This window comes from Fusarium solani, assembly GCF_023522795.1.
Source record: "Fusarium solani strain SB1 chromosome Unknown bctg00000017, whole genome shotgun sequence".
NCBI lineage: Eukaryota > Fungi > Ascomycota > Sordariomycetes > Hypocreales > Nectriaceae > Fusarium > Fusarium solani.
In genome coordinates, this window is record NW_027072140.1 from 480625 (window position 1) to 498840 (window position 18216).

Genomic DNA, 18216 nt, shown 5'->3' on the forward strand with positions numbered 1-18216 from the left:
GCAACCAATCACAAAAGGAGCGACCACCCGTTTCGCTCCAACACCCAGGAGCGACTTTCTGATGTCGCTCCCTCGAAGAAGGAGCGACTTTTCAATGTCGCTCCCGTACAAAGAGATGTAGTATATAGAGTCCCTCATTCGCACATTTCCTGTCAATCTAGTTCTCTAGCTTTCAATACAACTTGATTACTCAAGAATACTTCTTGACATTATCAGACGTGATTCGCCACCCTATACTCAGTACGCCACGCCCCGTTGCAACTGCCAACATAAACCCAAGCAGGTTACGGTTTACTACGTTGGGAACCTTGACCGTCACACGCCGGCCGTATACCACGTCTTTATGGATAACCTCTTCTCGTCGTCCGACCTCTTCCTCTCCCTTCGTCAGCACGGCCACGGGGCTACAGGCACAGCCCGTGCTAACTGCGGTATCTATAAAGACCTCGCAGTCTCAAAAAACAAGGATAAGTTAGGGAAATCAGGCTATGAGTTTAATGAGATCCGGGTCATACCAACAGCTGATAATCAGGTAAGTAACTAAGATAGAATTATATATGATTCCCTTACTAAGTTCTCTCTTCGTCCTAGGTTAACCAAATCGCGTGGAAGGATAATGCTCTCGTGTTGTTTATGTCGACCGTTTTTAAGGGGAACGAGAGAATTGAGTGTAAGAGGAAGAAGCCGTCAACAGACCACATCCGGGCACGGCCGATACAGCGTTTCTTTGGTGATGAGGCCGTCAAGCTAATTAGCATTCCTACAGTTGCCGCTGAGTACAATAATGAGATGAATCATGTAGATCGAGGCGACCAATTGAGGTCATATCACAGCTATGATCACCCTGTCCGCCGGGGCGCTTGGCAGGCCCTAACTTGGCACTTCCTCTTAGAGGTTATCCTTGTGAATAGCTATATTCTTCAGCTTCACGGGCAGCCAAGTTGGAAGAGATATACGAGTCAGGTTGAGTGGCGTGAGCGGCTTTATAATGATATCTTCAAGGCTTTCCACCATGACAGTCAGTCGCGGCAAAGGTTTCGAGCTGGGGACGAATTTACGCCTGTTCAACAGCACAATTACGTCTCAAGAGGGAAAAAATCAGACTGCATTCCTTGTCAGGGCCTTCGGGTTGGGGAGGTTAGGTCAAAAAGCCAAAAAAGAAAGCCCTTAGCAGGTGTGAGCGGCAACAGAAGGAGGCCAAGGCGGCCGCGGCAATCATGGAAGGGATGCGACAAGTGCGATGTAGCGATTTGTAACTCGAAGGATTGTTGGGACTTCTACCATAGGCTAATTTAGGTGGGGAGGAGATGTACCTTTTATTTGCGCCATTTTAATTGGGTCGACCCCCCTGTCGTGACCGCGTTGGAGGTTTATGACAGTTGATGGGATAGCATTTAATCAATTAAAATTAATTGCTATACTCTTCTCTAGATGTCTCAATGACAACCTGACATGTTCGTCTGTTATGACCGGTCTTACCGCATATTCCACAACGGCTTTCCTTCGGTCGTGCCGACCCGCCTCGACTACCACTTCTCGATGATTCAGCCACTACCTGCGCATCAATGTCCTTCTGATCAATTGCATCCCTTCCCTCATCTAGAGTCATCTTCCCTCCTTTCCGTAGGCGGGTTTTTTTTGCTCTCCGCCGTTTACTGAGAGTCTCATTTGCCCGTTGAAGGATCTGGTTTTCAGACTTTAATAATGCTATCTGATGCATTATTGCCTTTGTTCCTTTAGAAAATGACTCGAGCGCCTCAATAATAGATGCCGGAGAGCTGCTCTGATGCCTTCTAACTCGTCTTTTGAGGTATTCAGACTGCGAGCTGGCCTCAAGCACGGTCTTTGGCGTCTTTGAGACCCACGGGTCAGGGAGGCTGACCTCCTCCTCAACCGGCGTTGGAGTCCGTAGCTGCACATCAAGCTTTGATATGACATTTTCTGGGTCCAAAGGAACAAGCCCAGCTCCTCTAAAACCGCCCTGGATGTTGCTTTTTGTCATAGCGGCTTCGTGGGCGGCGTAAAAGGCCGGAAAGAACTCAGTCTTCGGAACGTGCGTTATAGCGCATCTGATCAGATGCTCAATTTCTTGACCGTAGGCCTTCTTGAGCGGTCCAAAGCACCCGAAATCAAGGGGCTGAAGTAGATGAAACGAATGAGGCGGCATACAAAGCGTAATGATGTTGTTCTCTTTGCAATATTTCTCAAAGTCGGTCGAGTGGTGGCTTTCATGCCCATCGAGGATCAGAAGACGATAGCCACCGGTTGATCGGGCCTTTGTGTGCCGATCGAAGTGCTTTAACCACTCAAGACCTGTCTCGTTATCGGTCCAGCCATTTTGAGTCGTCGCAATAGCCCAGTCGCCCGGGAGGTTGCTTTCTTGGTACCAGCTGGCGAGGTGATATTGGCCCGCAACCACAATGAACGGCTGGATTGCCCACCCTTCCGCATTGATCGCCTGGATGACTGTAACCCTTCCCGATTTCCAGGCTGGACCGATTTCGCCTTTCCACGCCTTTCTGCGCCTGTGACAACCATTCCGCTTGCAATGAGGCCCATCATAAAGCCAGTCTCATCAAAGTTGTAGATATCAGCTAGGTTGATACCATATTTGGCGATTATGTTCTCCACGAGCCTGAACCAATCGCGAATAATGGTCGGATCTTCGCATTTGGCCCTCTGATAGTCGTATTTACGAAGAAAACGCGTCTTGAGCTTTGGGTGTCGCCTGACGAAGTTAGAAGCCCAGCGCTTGCCGACAGGTGACGCGCCGCGGTCGGCGAGCAGTCGATTGGCCATTTCTTCCACACCACGCAATCGCGGGGGAAATCCTCGCGAATCCAGGTCGAGAATGAACTGAACAATGATCTGTTCCTCTAGATCAGATAGTCGACGCGATGGCGTGATATAATCGCGTCGAGATTGAATCCCATTCTGCCGGCGACGTAGCCTATGCTCATTGACCTCATAGATGCTTGCAGCGCGTCGGATACTTAGTTTTGGGTCATTTTGAAGGGCTTGAAGGGCTTGAAGGGTTTTTGCCTCGGTATTTGATTCCGACATGCTTGGTGGTTGAGATTTGATTGATGAAGTAAAAAGTTAGATGTAAGAGGGAAAAGTGCGACGCACGCTTGGATGCGACGCATGCTTATCATGTACGTTACCTGTAGATTCAGCTGCTACAACCTCTCCGAGGCTAACTTACATAACGACAATAGCGGTATCTCCCGCTGCACTGGCAAATCTGTTTGCTCCGTTAATAATGTCAGGCAACATTTAGCGGCCCGGAACCAGAAACAGCAAACGACAATGCTCAAATTATGGCAAGAATTCCCTGAAAGAGCAATGAAGGAAGATAGAGAAAACTTGCAGTACTCCCTACAGGATCATATTTGGCCGAAGGCAGCTAGATACAAAGATCATCTCAGAGACATTTCTACCATGCTTGGCTTTGCAGTAGGAAACCCAGAGCGCAACCTATCATCCGCCCCGCTAATGCCATACCAGTGTGGATTGTGAGGTAGGCAAAAGGATGAAATGGCCTAAACGATTGACATTGAGAGGCCTCCTAGTGACAACATGTGTTACCTATGAGGACACCTATCCATTGTGATGCAAGGCTCTACTTAGGATCAGTTAAACAGTAATATAACGCGTATTTAGGCGTTACACCCAACGCTCTCTGCGCTGTCGCCTGTGCAACTGCGTCTACTTCCATTGCCCCAGTCGTTTTCCGTCAAGCGGCTCAGGTGCATAATGCGCTGAACAGTGGGTCTGGCGATTCCAGTGGTGCTATTTTCACCACTTTAGCTCTGAAGCTCATAGCGCTCGCCTTAGCGATTGGCCGCAAGTTGTTTGGTTTCGTTTAGAGAACGACTATCGCAATGCCTTAGAGTCAGTTAGGTACCGGCATACAATAAGCCTTTCTCCAAACTTCCATAAGACCGCGTAATCAGGTGTGGTGTCTTCGACGATCCGCGGAGGTGGTTTAACGTTGTCCATTATAGTAACGACCATATTCGACACCCTTCCAAAGCTAAGTGTCTTTATATGGCCTGTTATCTATTCTTATAGTACAGTACATTGGGACTTTACGGGCCCTTCATCATTTATATCACCGTATTAATCTATTTACTCGCTACTTCCACAAGACCGGAATCGCCTCGTTTGAAGTAGCGATACCTCTTCTTCCTTCATGTGGCATAGGAATATGAGCTTGACGGCTATACAGTCGAAGACTTATATGACTGGGTCATCGAGCCCCCAAGTACCTTCACACACAACTGACACACTATCGAGGTACCTCTTCTACTTCCAATACTTCTCCAGCCGACGAGGACGCCCGCCTCCAATCTGGTCCTGCCGGCCCCGCGACTGCTTAACCCTGTTCATCTTTACCCTTTCTCCTCTCTTTCCTTGTCAGCTCAACTTCTAAAATCCTTTCCTTGGATCTTTTGCCCCGCAAGCCATTGTCGTCTCGGTCAAAATAGAGCGCCCACGACCCCTCATCTTCTTCCACGGCCATGAAACCCTCCCAGCCCTCCAAGGTAATTCTCTTATCGATCCGAGTGCAATCCCATGGCCCAACAAGGTGGTGTTCCGACTCTGCTCGCAAGCCGTACTTCACCTCATAAGTTTCTTGGTCCACGTATATCCAATTTAGCTGTGGAGGCTCATCGTAGATTGTAGACACCAGCCCTTCCCCCTTGCGACCCCAGTCTTGGTCAGGGTAGGGGAGGAAGTAACCTGCAAATAAATGCCCTGAACAGTTGAGTTGACCCTCAGTCTTGGTCACCGCGACGTATAGCTGGTTATCAACTGCATTAGCGATCAAGGGGACAGGTTTGTTGCGTTGCCGGGTCTCTTCGCGGAATGCGTACCTTGTTGTTGCGCAACACTATGGCACATCCATCGACCTCCTTGCCCGCGGGTGAGGCACTGTGGCAAGAAACGATGAGATTCGATTTCACGCCTCTGTGTTGTTCCCTGGCATTCTTTCTTTGGCCTTGGCGGATCGCTTCAGTGGTACCAACGATCGCAGGACAAGCCGCTATAGCAGTTAGAAGCCCCAGAACCATGATTCCTTGATGAGGGCTTGAATTTAAAATTATCTCACAGAATTTACTATTTGATATGACCGGGGAGGGTTGAAATGGAAGTTCGTTGAAAAAACAAAAAAAAAACCACCGTTACGTAGGATCGCATCACTGAAACGTATTTCATCCACATTACGATCTTATGACGCGTTATGCCCATTCCCTACAGCACAGTGCATGTCTACTTTTCAAATACAGGTTATGGGGGGAGTTTTGGTGTCATCCGTAGGTCACATCGCAAGCCTGTTGGCGCAGTTTCGGTGTCATATGTAGGTCACATCACAGCATATTTCCTAAATACAGGTTATGGGCGCAGTTTGGTGTCATGCGTAGGTCACGTCGCAAGCCTATTCCCTATATACAGGTTACGGAGGCAGCCCTCTCGGGGACAGAAAACACGAGACTCGCTGTGGTGAGGGCCCAGCCAAACGAGACTCAGGTATTATGTCCCCCACGAAGGGCAGGTCCGGTGTCGTGTTATAGGGTCCCTGGTACCGCATTTCACTCAAGGCGTAGCCTGCTTCTGTTTCAATGCATATAAGATACGACAACTTTCGATCTATCTTCCTAGTTACTATACGTATTGCTCTATCGATTCTGAATCTTACCAACATTGATCCATCATGCCCCAAACGTAGGTCTCCATCTCAACTCTTGGTCTCCAACTCGCGACCTTGCCTTCGCGAGACTAATGACATGTGCAGAGAACAGCAAGAGAACAGCGCCGAGGAGTCCGGAGGTGACCTACCGCTTACCGAATCCCCCCAACCCAACAGGCGGACGCAAACCTACGAAACTTGCGATGCAGAATCCAGCCGTGGTAGAAAAGGCCACTGAGAACGGCGTGGTCCGGGGCACAAACCCTGGTAGAAGAATTGGCCCAATTCGTGAATCGCGGATCAAGGATCGACCAGCGAAAGAGGGCGAGAAGGATAGCAGCCTGAAGATCAAAATTGAGCTGGATCTTGAAGTCGAGGTAGAGATCTATGCGCGAGTTAAGGGCGATGTAACAATTGGGTTAATGTGATGATTAGGTTGAAATCTATGCTAGAGTCAAAGGAGATGTTACCATCGGACTCCTGTAAGATGTGAGTTGACTTCGGCCTCAAGGGACAGCATATTAACGATATATATTGCAGTACCAAATAGCTTGGCCGGACGCTCTCCTCAGAGTGTGCACTCCGCTACTGCCTTATTGACAAAATGCGACAAGGGTGAATCTTGAAACTTGTAAATATACAGGCAATAGTAACTTGAGGACGATGCAAGGTATATCCGTGATGAACATTAGTATTGCGACTGGTCTTAGGAGAGGTTCTAAGATGAACGATTCAATGAAGTTGGTGAATTGATGTCTATTTCATTCTTGTGACTCCCAATAATAGCCATATCTATCTAGACATGCTGAGATTTCTGGGAGGACCAGCTGCACCGAAGATGACTAGCATGAAAACCTCTTCGATATTCGAGTGCATGTATTTGCCAACGACAAAGTTAGTTCGTACTCTCTGGTCTTGAACTTTTCCCCCGTTTTGCGGTTGTACTTGCCACATCTTCCATAGACCGCCGATGGTTACATCCACCAATCTGTAGACATTGCTCGCCCTGCACAGCTGTTCTGCAAACACCTTCACGGTTGAAGTTGTCCAGCTGGCTCGAATAAGGGTCAGAGGCCATTTCTTTGTCGTACGACTATTCCATGGAATGGATCTTCGTTCCATTCTTGTCCGTTGATGATCCATCCCTTGACGTCTAATTCGGCCCTCCAGCTGTATTATTGCTCATCGTCAACAGTTGTTTCCTTGATGCTTGAGAAGTTGAGACAATCCGGGCATCGAGCGAGGGTCGATCTTCTGGTAGATTTGGGCTCTTGCGTGGCGTGGCGGGGCTGTCATGTTGGTCTCCAAAGGCAGGACAACCGTTCGGAAATTTTCCATAAAAAGCTGTGTTGAACTCAGCAGTGCGTAAAGGACGGTCGTTCCCATGTGGTTCTGGACCATGTAACTGTGGGTTTTCTACACGATGAACGAGACGGACATCTTGTTTGAAGCAGGGTACTCTCACGAATCCAACGTGTCCTCGTGCGACCAATGCGATCGCTCAAAATGCGTTGAAAGACCAACACGCGGCTTTGATGGTCCCGAAATAAACTACGGGCTAATTGCCTCGGGGGGTAGCGTCGTCAAGAATACAACAAGAAGGAGTGCGATCATTCGTGAGGTTGGCGGCGTCCTCTGTTTCAAGATGGAGGCTGTGGGGATGATGACTGAATCCTCTTGCATTGTTATTCGCGGGATTTCCGACTACGCAGACTCTCACAAGAACGATCACTGGCATTACTATGCGGCGGCAACTGCTGCCGCATGCGCCAAAGAGCTGCTTTCATATCTCGACCCCGGCGACGCCGAGTCGCCTCGGCCCGGCTCGGAGCTTCCACCTGGCCATGAATCTCGAGAGATGCTGAGTCCGAGGCCTTGGAGGCCGAACCCGGATCGCCATTTGGAGCCCGAGTGTCTTCCCTGTCTCAGGAGTTGCCGTCCTCGCATACACATGAAACCGTGCAAGATGAGGGCAGTGACATAGACACTAAAGGCTCTGGCAGTGAGGATGGCCTCGATGTTCTAGAACGTGTGCATTACGAGGACTATTGTCCTTCGCCTCCAAAATTTCAGGGACACGGCTCTAGAGACGATTCCGATGATGAAGAACAGCATGGTCGCAAGCGTTGCAGGGTATCTCGACCTCCTCACACCTCGGTTCGCAGTACCCCCGCCAGTGCTCGGAGCTCTCGCCAAAGACGATCGACAAGATATACCACACAATTACCGAGAGGGCGTCGAACGTCTGTATGCGGCATTGAGAGTCCAACACCATCACAGGTAAGACCGGTCCCCTCCGAGGCTAGCACGTTTCTTGCTCGATTCGAGGAATAGCCTCTCACAGACGTTTCACTGATGCGCAGGATGAGACAAGATGGCTGTTCTTGGACCGAGATACACAGGACCCTTCCACATCATTCCAAAGGCACGATCCAAGTCCGGTACCCGACTAAACTCAAATACCTGCCCAATCCCGTGTGGCAGTGAGAGGCTCCTGTCCAGGTTTTGTTAATTAATGTCGAAATATCAATAAATAGATGAGCTAGCTGCCTCCGAATGCCCAGAATAACCCGACTTGATTATGCGTAGAATCGATTTCTATGTGCTAGTCGTCGTCTCTTGTTACTGTTCTGGCCTTTTACGAAACGGGGTGATGTTTTGAAGTTTGACCGATATGTTTCCGAGGACCTCTGTCCTACCTTCCGATTCATTTTTTTTTTTTTTCAAGTCGGCTTGAGGTTTCGGCGAAGATCACTTCTAATAAAGGTATAGCCTGAGGGGATAGTTTTCATTGGTTTGAATCCCTGTGAGTGACCGCGAGGGAGGCTTAACACATTCGACGGGATAAGACAGCGAACAAAAGCTGGGAAAGTCAGTGGCAAGCTGAAACCAAGGTCAGAATATCCTTCCGGCACACACCGAAACCCACAGGAAAGGTCCTGCAACTACATGATCAGCTCAGCAAGAGGCAAAGCTCCCTGCTTGTTCAGCTATGGACAGAAAGGATCGGACTGAGGGAGTTTCTCTTCAACAGAAGAGTGCCGGCCATGACAAATCCAAGGTGCGGCTGCGGAGAGGGCCGACAGATTGTAGAACACGTCTTACGTCGATGTAGAAAACACCGGGGACCTTCGATTCCAGCAGCTAGGCCATTTCCCAGGATAGAACAACCTCCAGGCAATATTGAACGAGCGTAAGGCAGCCACAAAAGCCATCAAGTTCATAGAATAGACTCAGAACCTTGGGCAATTTAGGATCGAGCAATAACCAGACGAAGTCGCGCACTACGGGGAGATTGTAGGTACGAGACCCCTCTTACGGCGTCGAACCGTTTAGCCTAAACACTTTTACACGCTTTCCAGACCTATCCCTGGACCTGCGACTACACATTTTGTGCTGCGCATCTATCGGTCAGATCACTAGGATAAGTGCCAGCTCGCTACTACCACCACTACGCTGTTTCCCCTCAACCGAACGAGGGCATATCCTTGAAGTCTATCGAGAAGCCCGGCAAATGTGAGGATCTCGTATTGATATCTAGTGTAAGAAGCTCTATTAAAGGAGTAGGCCGACCTTGGCTGTAGTAATAGGTCGGATCCAGATACAAGACGTAGCGCAAAGATCAAAAAGGAGGACAAGATCGAGCTGCCCCTATCTCAGGGGCAACCTAACCGGTATCACGTGTGTCAGCACGTGATATCCCTGACGCGTGCCACAGTCATGTTGACAAGTGATCACGTAAGTTTGTGGCAGCAAGGTTATTTCCTCCTTGAGGCTCGCGTATATTTCTCCAAAATCTCCTTTAATCTCCATTAGTCCCGTGATTGATATGTTTCATCTCGCAATGCGCTACGGAGATTTTAGTATGTTCGCCTCTGCTTATCCCGAGCCCAAGAAGATCAACTATATCACTACTGAGCTACGATTTGGGATTACCATGCAGGCGACAAACTCAGCAACTCTTCGCATCTCTAGGGTTCCAAGATATTACCGAGCTAATCTTAGTCCCGCAGAGAGTACACAGTTAGGCTTTCGTGGATTCCTCCATACAGCCTTGCTATTACCAAGAGGATGCTCTTCTACGGCAAGTTACTTTGAGATACTTTAAAGTACATACATGCAGCATGATGGCCGAAAAGGTAGAAAGCTAGAAGAAGTTGCGATTGTGACTGTAGAGCCAAGAGTTCTAACCAAGCGCTTGGGTACAAAGATCGCATTGGAGGAAAGCAGCTAAGATAGTATAGCCTGGAAGGGGGGCCAACTACTCGAAGGGCAAACCTCAAAAGGGCTGATGAATGCTGTAAAATACACGCCGTACAATCGTCGCTGGAGATGACTGGTATTAGAATGCCAAGACGTCTGTGAACGTGCTGGAGCTATAGCGAATTTCGGACGGAAAACTTCCCGACACGGTACGTACCTGGGGTTCTCTCTCGGCAACGTACCCTGTACATGGCCTGGGCTATTTTCGGATTATAGACACTAATTAAACGCTTCTCCTGTAAGAGTTTTCCTTGGTATGCACTGTTAATGCTATGCTAGTGTGAAGAATGTTTACAGGCCACAACCGCTTGCAGCAGCAGCTATCGCCTATCTGCGCACTAACAGCTACAACAGAGAGAAAGGGTTAGGAGAGTTGACTCCTTTGGGGATTTCCCCGAGGCTATGTAGCTTTGGTCGTAGCCACTAGCGATCCGAGAAGACATGGCCTTTCAGCCTTAGCATGGGAAAGGTTAACCAAGTCTATCTATGCAACAAATTCTAGACTAGAGGAGATTATTTCCCGCTAACGGGAAGCCCCTTGTGTTGGAATTTACACTGCTGTACCATAGCACAAAAGTGAGGGGGCCCCATACCTAGGTACAGGAACATTGGGCTTATATCATCCTTGGCTACTTCTGACACCTTGACTACACCGCGCCACGAGCCTACGCCATGCTAGATAGAGGAGGATAGGTTTTTTTGCGCAACTCTACTAGCTCAGCACGTCCTGTGTCCCTCTAGGGGACTCTAGCAGCCTTGCAGCCGTCCGGACGGAAAACATACATACATACCTACATACCTACGGATTATAGGCAACAATTTTCTGTTGTGTCCTGCAGTTCGAGCTTTCTTTTCCCTTGCGTCCTCGACTTCTTCATCAGTCGCACCACTATCTCATACACCAGCATTGTCGTAGCAGAGGCTGGTATCGCTCCGATTATGCTAGTGCCCATACCAGAGTACAAGGCACGCCAGCCTTCTTCCCGCAAAATTGTTTCGATCGTTCTGATAATACCCCTGCTTAGACGGGGAAACTTCTCCCTTGATGTCCCTACATTGCAGCCCCTTCCTCTCCGCGAACCACTCCCATACACGGATGGGCCTCCGTCCATGCTTGACCTTACCTGTTCTACTGGTGCAAAAGAGTATACTTTCTGTTGCGTTTGTAATCTTGTTCGAACAACTTCGTGTGGATATGTGACTATAGTCGCACACGCTTTGCTCGCCGAGCTAGCCGTTAGTATCCCTAGGATCTGGAGCCATCCCTGGTCCTCATGCCAATTCCCAAGCCCTGATCCAGTCAAGCACATCTTGAATTGTTCATACAATGGAAACTGTACGGCTAAGTGTGTTACCCCAAGCAGAGCTGGAGTCAGAGTGGCGCGTCTATCATTATCAATCATTGTGACAAGGATAATGAAATGAAATGATTGCTGATTAAGCAAGACTATAATGACAATGATCATTGAGGGGCAATGAATGAAATGATAATGATTGAAACACCTCAATGAACGGAATTTCCCGGTGGACCGTACTGTATGTCCTATAACACTGCAAAACATCATGTTTGGTCCGGCTCTTCCGCCGCCAGATCCTTCAACAATCCGTCATAATCCTCCAGCAAGCCCGCTCTCAACCAGGATTTCACTGTTTGCGTAATTGCGATCGTTTCTGCTTGTAACCGGCAGCGTTTCGCTGACACCATATTCCCACAGGAAGAAAACACTCTCTCGCGCTCAGCAGCCATTGGAGGCACAGAGAGTACGTCTATAGCCATCCGCGTTAAACGCGGATATTCAAACCTCTTGTTGAACCAGTATAAAAACGGATCGCAGTCCTTTTCAACAGGGTCGGCGAGGCGTAACCATCTATCGAGCTCATCGTCCATTTTATCCTCGCACGGTGCTGGCTGTGCTGTGCCTGTAGACTTGAAGCTATCCAAATAGGAAGAGAAGGAGTCGACTTCTACTTTCTTTGCTTTCTTCATTGGTCTCAGGTCGTCAGGGTCTTCCCGTTCGAATTGAACAGGAAACTGCTTGTATTCCTGCCATAGGCCGCTGATGAGCTCTTGAGATTTCTCAATCCAATCTGGCCTCTGTCGATAGGCACGATAAAGGAAATCCCATCGGATCGCTGGGTGAAGAACCGTAGCAGCATAGTAAGCAGGAGACTGGTCAATGGTGCTGTAATATTTGTTCAGCTTGACCCACGCGAGGTTGATGTTCGTCCTAAAATGAGCAGGTTCTGGTGTTTGATCTGCATAGAGCTTTGCTTCCTCCAAATGGCCCATCAGCCACTCATATGCAGGGCAAATGTCTTGCATTAAACCATACGCGGCTTCTTTTCCGCCGGTTCGGATCCGCTGTTTCCCATCACCTTCGAGCTTCTTGACACAGGTCTCGAAATGGCGCAGAAGATCCTGATAGAGTCCAATAGTCTGCCAATCTTCTTCTGTAAGCAAAGCATCGTCTTCGAGGCACCGTGGTAAAAGTTTCTGCCTGGCTCCCTTTCTCCTCGGCTTCGACACTTCGTAGCGCACATCCGAAATGACGGCTTCAATGTAAGGGCGTAGCTTGATCGCACGGCTCATCATGTAGAATTGGGAGAGCCATCGGGTATTGTTGTCGACGATGACGTCGAGTAAACCAGGCCAGCACTTCTCTCTGTCCTGTCTCTGAGCTTCCCGAAGCATCTCGGTGACTCTGTTGGAGCGGTTTATCCAGACCATTAGGTTGTGAAGCTTTCCGACTGGGCCGCGCTTCAGCCATGCGTCGTGCGCTTCGGTATCGATCTCATCCTCAATTACGCTGCTCGTATCGTCTTTCCCAAGAAGCATCGTCCTAGCTACCAAATGGACGACATGACCAAAGCAGCGAATTCTCCGCGCCATTGGGCAGGCCCACTGGAAGCCATGCGCTAGGCGTTCCATTGCTGCGTCATTATTGGAAGCATTGTCAAGGGTGAAGTAACCAATCTTATCCCGGCGGAGCTCGAAAGTCTCGAGAATGTTCTGGACACTCTCAGCAATGTTCTCACCTGTATGGCGATCTGTGAGATTGGGTAGTCCGAGCACAATCTTTTGTGGCCGGAAATTCCGATCGAGGAAAAATGCGACGATGCCAAATAACGGATGTCGGTTGCGGGAAGTCCATCCATCAAACGCGATGTGGATGGCGCTGGGACTTTGGTGCAGGGTCTTGATGATATGGAGACGGAAGAAGTGGTATTCCTCTATAACCCGGCGTCGGATTGCATTGTGAGAAAGGTGAGCGTTGGTCGCGCTGATTATTGGGTTGAGATAGTCAAGCATATTGCGAAAAGTCTCGTTCTCGGCCACTCTGAACGATTGATTGGTCTGCACGATCCACCTCACGAGCTTCCGTTGAAACACATCTTTGTCGAACTGCTTCTTTAAGCTGTTGCGGAACTGGAAGTCTGCAATTGTCGTCTCGCCCGTTTTGTGAGAAAGCATCTGCCCGATGCTTCTCTTCCTCCCCTGTCGTGGTTGGGTCTTTCCGCCGTATACCATCTAGTACCCCTCACCCGGTCATACCCCTCACCCGGTCAGCCAAAAAAATATTCCTCCATACAAAATGCGATTTTTCATCATGCTGGCAAGAACCTGACAAAAATAGCAAAAATAAATTCATGTTTAGGATCAAGATCAGAATTGAATGTATTTTAATATCCTCTTGGTCTTTTAACTGCGCGGCCTGCGCGGGTCCGTACAACTGGTAATTCTTCCGCCTCCGAATCTGAGCCCTCATCCTCTTCCACCCCTCCCACCTCGATCACCTCCTCAACAGATTCTGCCTCTTCAATTGCTTCGTTTGACTTGGAAATAGTCTCACCAGCCACTAGAGCCTCGGCTAGTGTCATGAACTTCCTGTTGGGATTCGGTATCGCTCTTCTCTTCTTGCCTCTGCTCAACCGCCTGACTTCCTCCTCTAAACTGGCTACTCTTGTGCTCAGCGAGGCGATCTTTGACTCTTGTGCTTCGAAACCCTTCGATATCACAGAATAGCGCCTTCTCGTTGAGGGGCTCTTGTTCTTCCCCAGATCCCTGATATGACGGCTGGTCTTTGGCGTGTTATCAGAGTCGCGTTGCCCGTCGCTCGGGCCATCTGATGCAGGTGTAGTTTCCTTCTTGTCTGGCTGAATCTCTGGATGTATGAGTGCTTTCCGTCGTGAAACCGGCCAGTTTCCAGTCACTCGCCAGCCCGAGAGGATGTTCTTCTTCGTCATACCCACCTCCCTGGCTTTGGCATAGGCCCTGATGAAGTTGACCTTATCCACCGGCGCAGAGTCGGTCAGGCTTGTCAGCTTTTGGAGTTCTTTGCGATAGGCAGCCTTGGATGCATTGAATGGGCCATTGTCGAGTGGCTGTAGGCCGTGGGAGCAGTGAGCTGGTAGGTAACAGCAATACACGTTGTTCAAAAAGCACGTAGCCATCCACTCATCCTGGATTGGGAGTCAGCGACATTTTTGGTCCAGAAAGTTCGGAACAGGCAGATACGCACAGATACATGGCTTCGATGGCCATCCAGTATGATAAGCCTCGCATCAGACTCATCTTCCGGTTGCGTTTGGGGAAGATAGACCTCTCTGAGCCACTCGACTGCGATGTGGTTGTCTGTCCAGCCGTTGTCGGACGTGATGTAATACCAGTCGGCCACCTCCCTGAGCTCATCGATAAACCACTGTTGCTGAAGCTCTTTGCCTTTGAATATAATCCCCGGTTTCAGAAGACGGCCAGTCGCAGTCGCGGCTTCGATAAAGCTAGTCCAAGTGCGGGACTGAGAGCCCTTGAGGAAGGTCTTCCTCCTGGGGTCGCTACTGCCAATAACCAAGGAATCCAAGCCTATGTTCCCAATGGATTAGCTCATTCAATGGCCAGAACGACTGATGCTCACCAAATCCGGCCATGATACCGCCCTCGTCAACGTTGACAGTGTTCTCGGGTTTGATCCAGCCATATTCCTTCTCCCGGATATCAAAGTACCAATTGACGGCGGTCGGGGTAAAACAATTGAATCTCGACGCCTCCTGGCGTTTTCCGATCTTCGTCTTTATGGACGGATGCCGTTTCATGAACCTGGCTAGCCAATGTACACCGATAGGCCGTTCCCTGCCTTGTTGTCGTAGGAGGGCAGCGACGGTGGCACGGACTTGACTGTGGGACGGAGCATAGCCCAGGGCCTCCGGAGTTGCCGGAGTATCCAGGTTACCAACCTGGTCTTGGGACTTGGGACTGGGCAGATGGGTGACAGCTGGGCAGGATGGGTGACTTCAGGTTTAGGCGGTCGGTGCAGAGAGGGTGGTCTGGGGCATGCCATGCTTCTGGGCGGCCTCATGCTGCGAGAGTCCATTATCTGTGACATCCAGCATGGCTTCAATAACATTATCCTCTGTATAAGGCGTCTGGGGCATTTTGAGCGTCGTTTTGGGAGGCTGGTGTAGAGAAAAATCCGATGAGACCTGGCGGAGGGAGGGTGATGAGGGAGGCGTTTCAAGACAGTTTATATTAGTGCCATACGGCTATACCGCATGCGTCACTGGGGAAGCAACGTTGAAATGTTAAATTCCATGCAATTTTCAATAGAATAGACATTTTTCCATGCTGATAGCTTCGCTTTTGTTCAAGAACTGTTCAAATGAAAAATCGCATTTTGTATGGGGGAATATTTTTTTTGCTGACCGAGTGAGGGGTATGACCGGGTGAGGGGTACCAGATGGTAGTTCTTGACATGGATATCGACATGGATATCGACATAGAGCCGCCCACGTCACCTCTTTCCTCCCTCCCGGCGATGAGCAGTCCGCCTGCCTTCGTCGAACCCAATACATCTGCCCGACAGTCTGCACGTAGCAATGACGAAAAGCTGGAGCTGGCTATCAAATATATGCGAGATGACCTATACTTCAGCATTGGCGATTTTGTCAAAGCACTGTCGACAGCTAAAGGCGCAGCCAGTGGCAAGAGAAGAGCTGCATTTTCTAAGGCGGCATATGAGGATCCGGCGGTCTTGAAGATATATATGGGAGACAATGACTCGGCGGACGATAGCCAGGTATGTGCCCGCTATCGCCTCATCTCTCACCTTGATGTCGGGCGTGTCAACTTGCGGCGGGAGGTGAAGAAGCTATGCGAGATGCCACCCTTTCGAGCAACACAGCAAGCAGAAGCCGGCGCCTTCACACGACTGAACATGGGCAAAGTCATCAAGGCTGCAGATGATAGTTGTCCGTTACTCATGAGCATTCTCCGTCCCGCAATGTTGCCATGGCATGTCAATTCGGCTGGCAATGAAGAGCAGTATAGCCCACAACAAGGATGTCTCATCACTATACTGGCAGTGATGTGCCGCTCAATGCATCTGAAAGAGGCATCAGGTTTCCAGTTACAAATGGGTCTATATCTACACTCCAAAGGTGTCAAAAGAAGACAACTGGAAGCTCTGTGCCGGCTTGGGCTCTGCAGCTCTTACCAGACGGTTTTGCGCGCCGTAAAGAGACAGTCAGATGTAGCCGCCGGAGAAGTGACCTCGAGAGGACAGCAGCCAACAGTCGTCACTGCATACGACAACTTCGAGCAGATGGAACATGTCAAGGAGCAGCGAGTTGACAATGAAGACTCGTTTCGATCAGTAACTACTGGTCAGCTTATTTCTGGCATCGAAATGCCAGAAGGTGGACTGAAGCAGAGCATGCTGAACCAGTCGATAAAGCTGAGACTGACGGATATCATCTGCGCACCGGGAAATGAGAGAGATGCCATGGAATTGGAGGTAAGAATCCAGTTGCCTGTATTCTGTTCAAGTGGCTGATACCATAAAGTCATAGGCTTCCCGATATCTTATCTATGACGCTATAAAAAGTGCATTTCCGGATTGCATTGCCATGTCGAATCCTCCTTCAATGCCAGCGATTGATATCCTAGCAAGACAGAAGACGAGTCATGCCTCTCTAGGGCCTATTCCACACGACGAGAGCACAAACGTGGGCAACCTGAATGTTCTAGCGAACATCTTCGAAGAGCAATACAAGCTGCCAGAAGACGTATTCCAGGAGCGGCTTTTCCTCATTTATGGCGACCAGAAGACGACTCAACGAATCAGAACAGTCAAGTCGCGTCGATCCAGATCTGCCCGGGCCGTCGACGGCTTGCGATGGGCACTACCGGTGCCAGCTCTCTTTCATTTGAGAATGAACTACCTCTACATGTTGAGCCGAGTGCACTTCGGTGCAGCAGGTGACGGCAGCAAAGCAACACTCTATTATGCCGCAAATCTCTGGATCCGCAAGGGCATACAGAAGAAGAAAGCGGACTTTTACTCGCTGGAGCAGCTCGTCATCCACAGTTTTCAAGCCAGAATCTGTGCCATCATGTGGTCAACCCTTGCAGCGCTTGACCTTGGCCGTACGGAGTCAGATATCAGGAATATCCTCAGAAGCTATGATACAGTACAAATTAACGAGCTCGTGGATAAAATTGTCGAGTCTTACATCTTCGACGCGCGATACACTAAAAATCTAGAGGTCAGGAATCACATACTCTTCCTCCAGCAGTCTCAGAACTACCTGACTATGAAACATGCTATCAAGCATGCTGACCTTGGTTTGCTTCTGCGTTCCATCCGACGAAGTGCAGTCTATTTTCATGGATCCGGCCAGCACAAGTACGCATATGAAATGCTCTATTTCTTGCGTCTGACCACCACGGAAGCTGCGTCGCCAGAGCTTCAGAGAGCCATAATGGCAAATAGTCTTGTGAACACGGTTGGCGCAGATGACAGCTGGTATGAGACCGATAGACTGGTTGAGTTCCACAACGGCACGTTGAAAACGATATTTAAGGACCGCCGTGGTTCGGCCATCACCGTCAAATATCTCATAGAGAACTGTGCCCTGAACACCGAGTTTTTCAGGTCTCTGGCAGAGAATATGGAGTCTTTCCTGGACATGGGCCACAACGGCAAACATCCAGACAAGAGTGTTGCTCGTGACATCATCATCATGGCAGAAGCACTAACAGACAGTGGCTCCATTTCTGGCACGCAGCGCAGGCCAGTCAATCATGAAGCTATAGATTTGTTTGATGCTGCAGCTCCGAGGTTGGCTGGTCCAGCACTGGGCAAATTCAACCAGAAGGAGTGCATGGCTACGCAGACTGTCACGGCAGACGACTTTGACGCCGAGGAAGAAGCATTCGATGAAGCCGATCAGTTCTTTGATGGGTATGGGGATCCGTGACGCGT

General features: G+C 49.5%; 5 protein-coding genes across 5 annotated transcripts; 3 read left to right on the plus strand and 2 right to left on the minus strand.

The window, feature by feature from the left end:
* Positions 1-1408: 1408 nt before the first annotated feature.
* MRS44_018843 (uncharacterized protein) lies at positions 1409-3063 on the minus strand (the record flags this gene model as incomplete). Its single annotated transcript, XM_065615347.1, has 2 exons — positions 1409-2458; positions 2533-3063. 2 exons carry the CDS (start codon positions 3061-3063, stop codon positions 1409-1411), a joined length of 1581 nt encoding a protein of 526 aa, XP_065471419.1.
* Positions 3064-5719: 2656 nt separating this feature from the next.
* Positions 5720-6123, plus strand: MRS44_018844 (uncharacterized protein; the record flags this gene model as incomplete). The annotated part of the gene is made up of 2 exons (XM_065615348.1): positions 5720-5730; positions 5808-6123. The coding sequence occupies 2 exons, from the start codon at positions 5720-5722 to the stop codon at positions 6121-6123; spliced, it is 327 nt and encodes a 108-aa protein (XP_065471420.1).
* Positions 6124-7118: 995 nt separating this feature from the next.
* MRS44_018845 (uncharacterized protein) lies at positions 7119-8029 on the plus strand (the record flags this gene model as incomplete). Its single annotated transcript, XM_065615349.1, has 2 exons — positions 7119-7608; positions 7662-8029. The coding sequence occupies 2 exons, from the start codon at positions 7119-7121 to the stop codon at positions 8027-8029; spliced, it is 858 nt and encodes a 285-aa protein (XP_065471421.1).
* A 3490-nt stretch (positions 8030-11519) lies between these two features.
* MRS44_018846 (uncharacterized protein) lies at positions 11520-15327 on the minus strand (the record flags this gene model as incomplete). Its single annotated transcript, XM_065615350.1, has 5 exons — positions 11520-13454; positions 13688-14419; positions 14479-14819; positions 14872-15131; positions 15191-15327. 5 exons carry the CDS (start codon positions 15325-15327, stop codon positions 11520-11522), a joined length of 3405 nt encoding a protein of 1134 aa, XP_065471422.1.
* A 390-nt stretch (positions 15328-15717) lies between these two features.
* On the plus strand, positions 15718-18211 carry MRS44_018847 (uncharacterized protein; the record flags this gene model as incomplete). The annotated part of the gene is made up of 2 exons (XM_065615351.1): positions 15718-16746; positions 16802-18211. The coding sequence occupies 2 exons, from the start codon at positions 15718-15720 to the stop codon at positions 18209-18211; spliced, it is 2439 nt and encodes an 812-aa protein (XP_065471423.1).
* Positions 18212-18216: the final 5 nt, after the last annotated feature.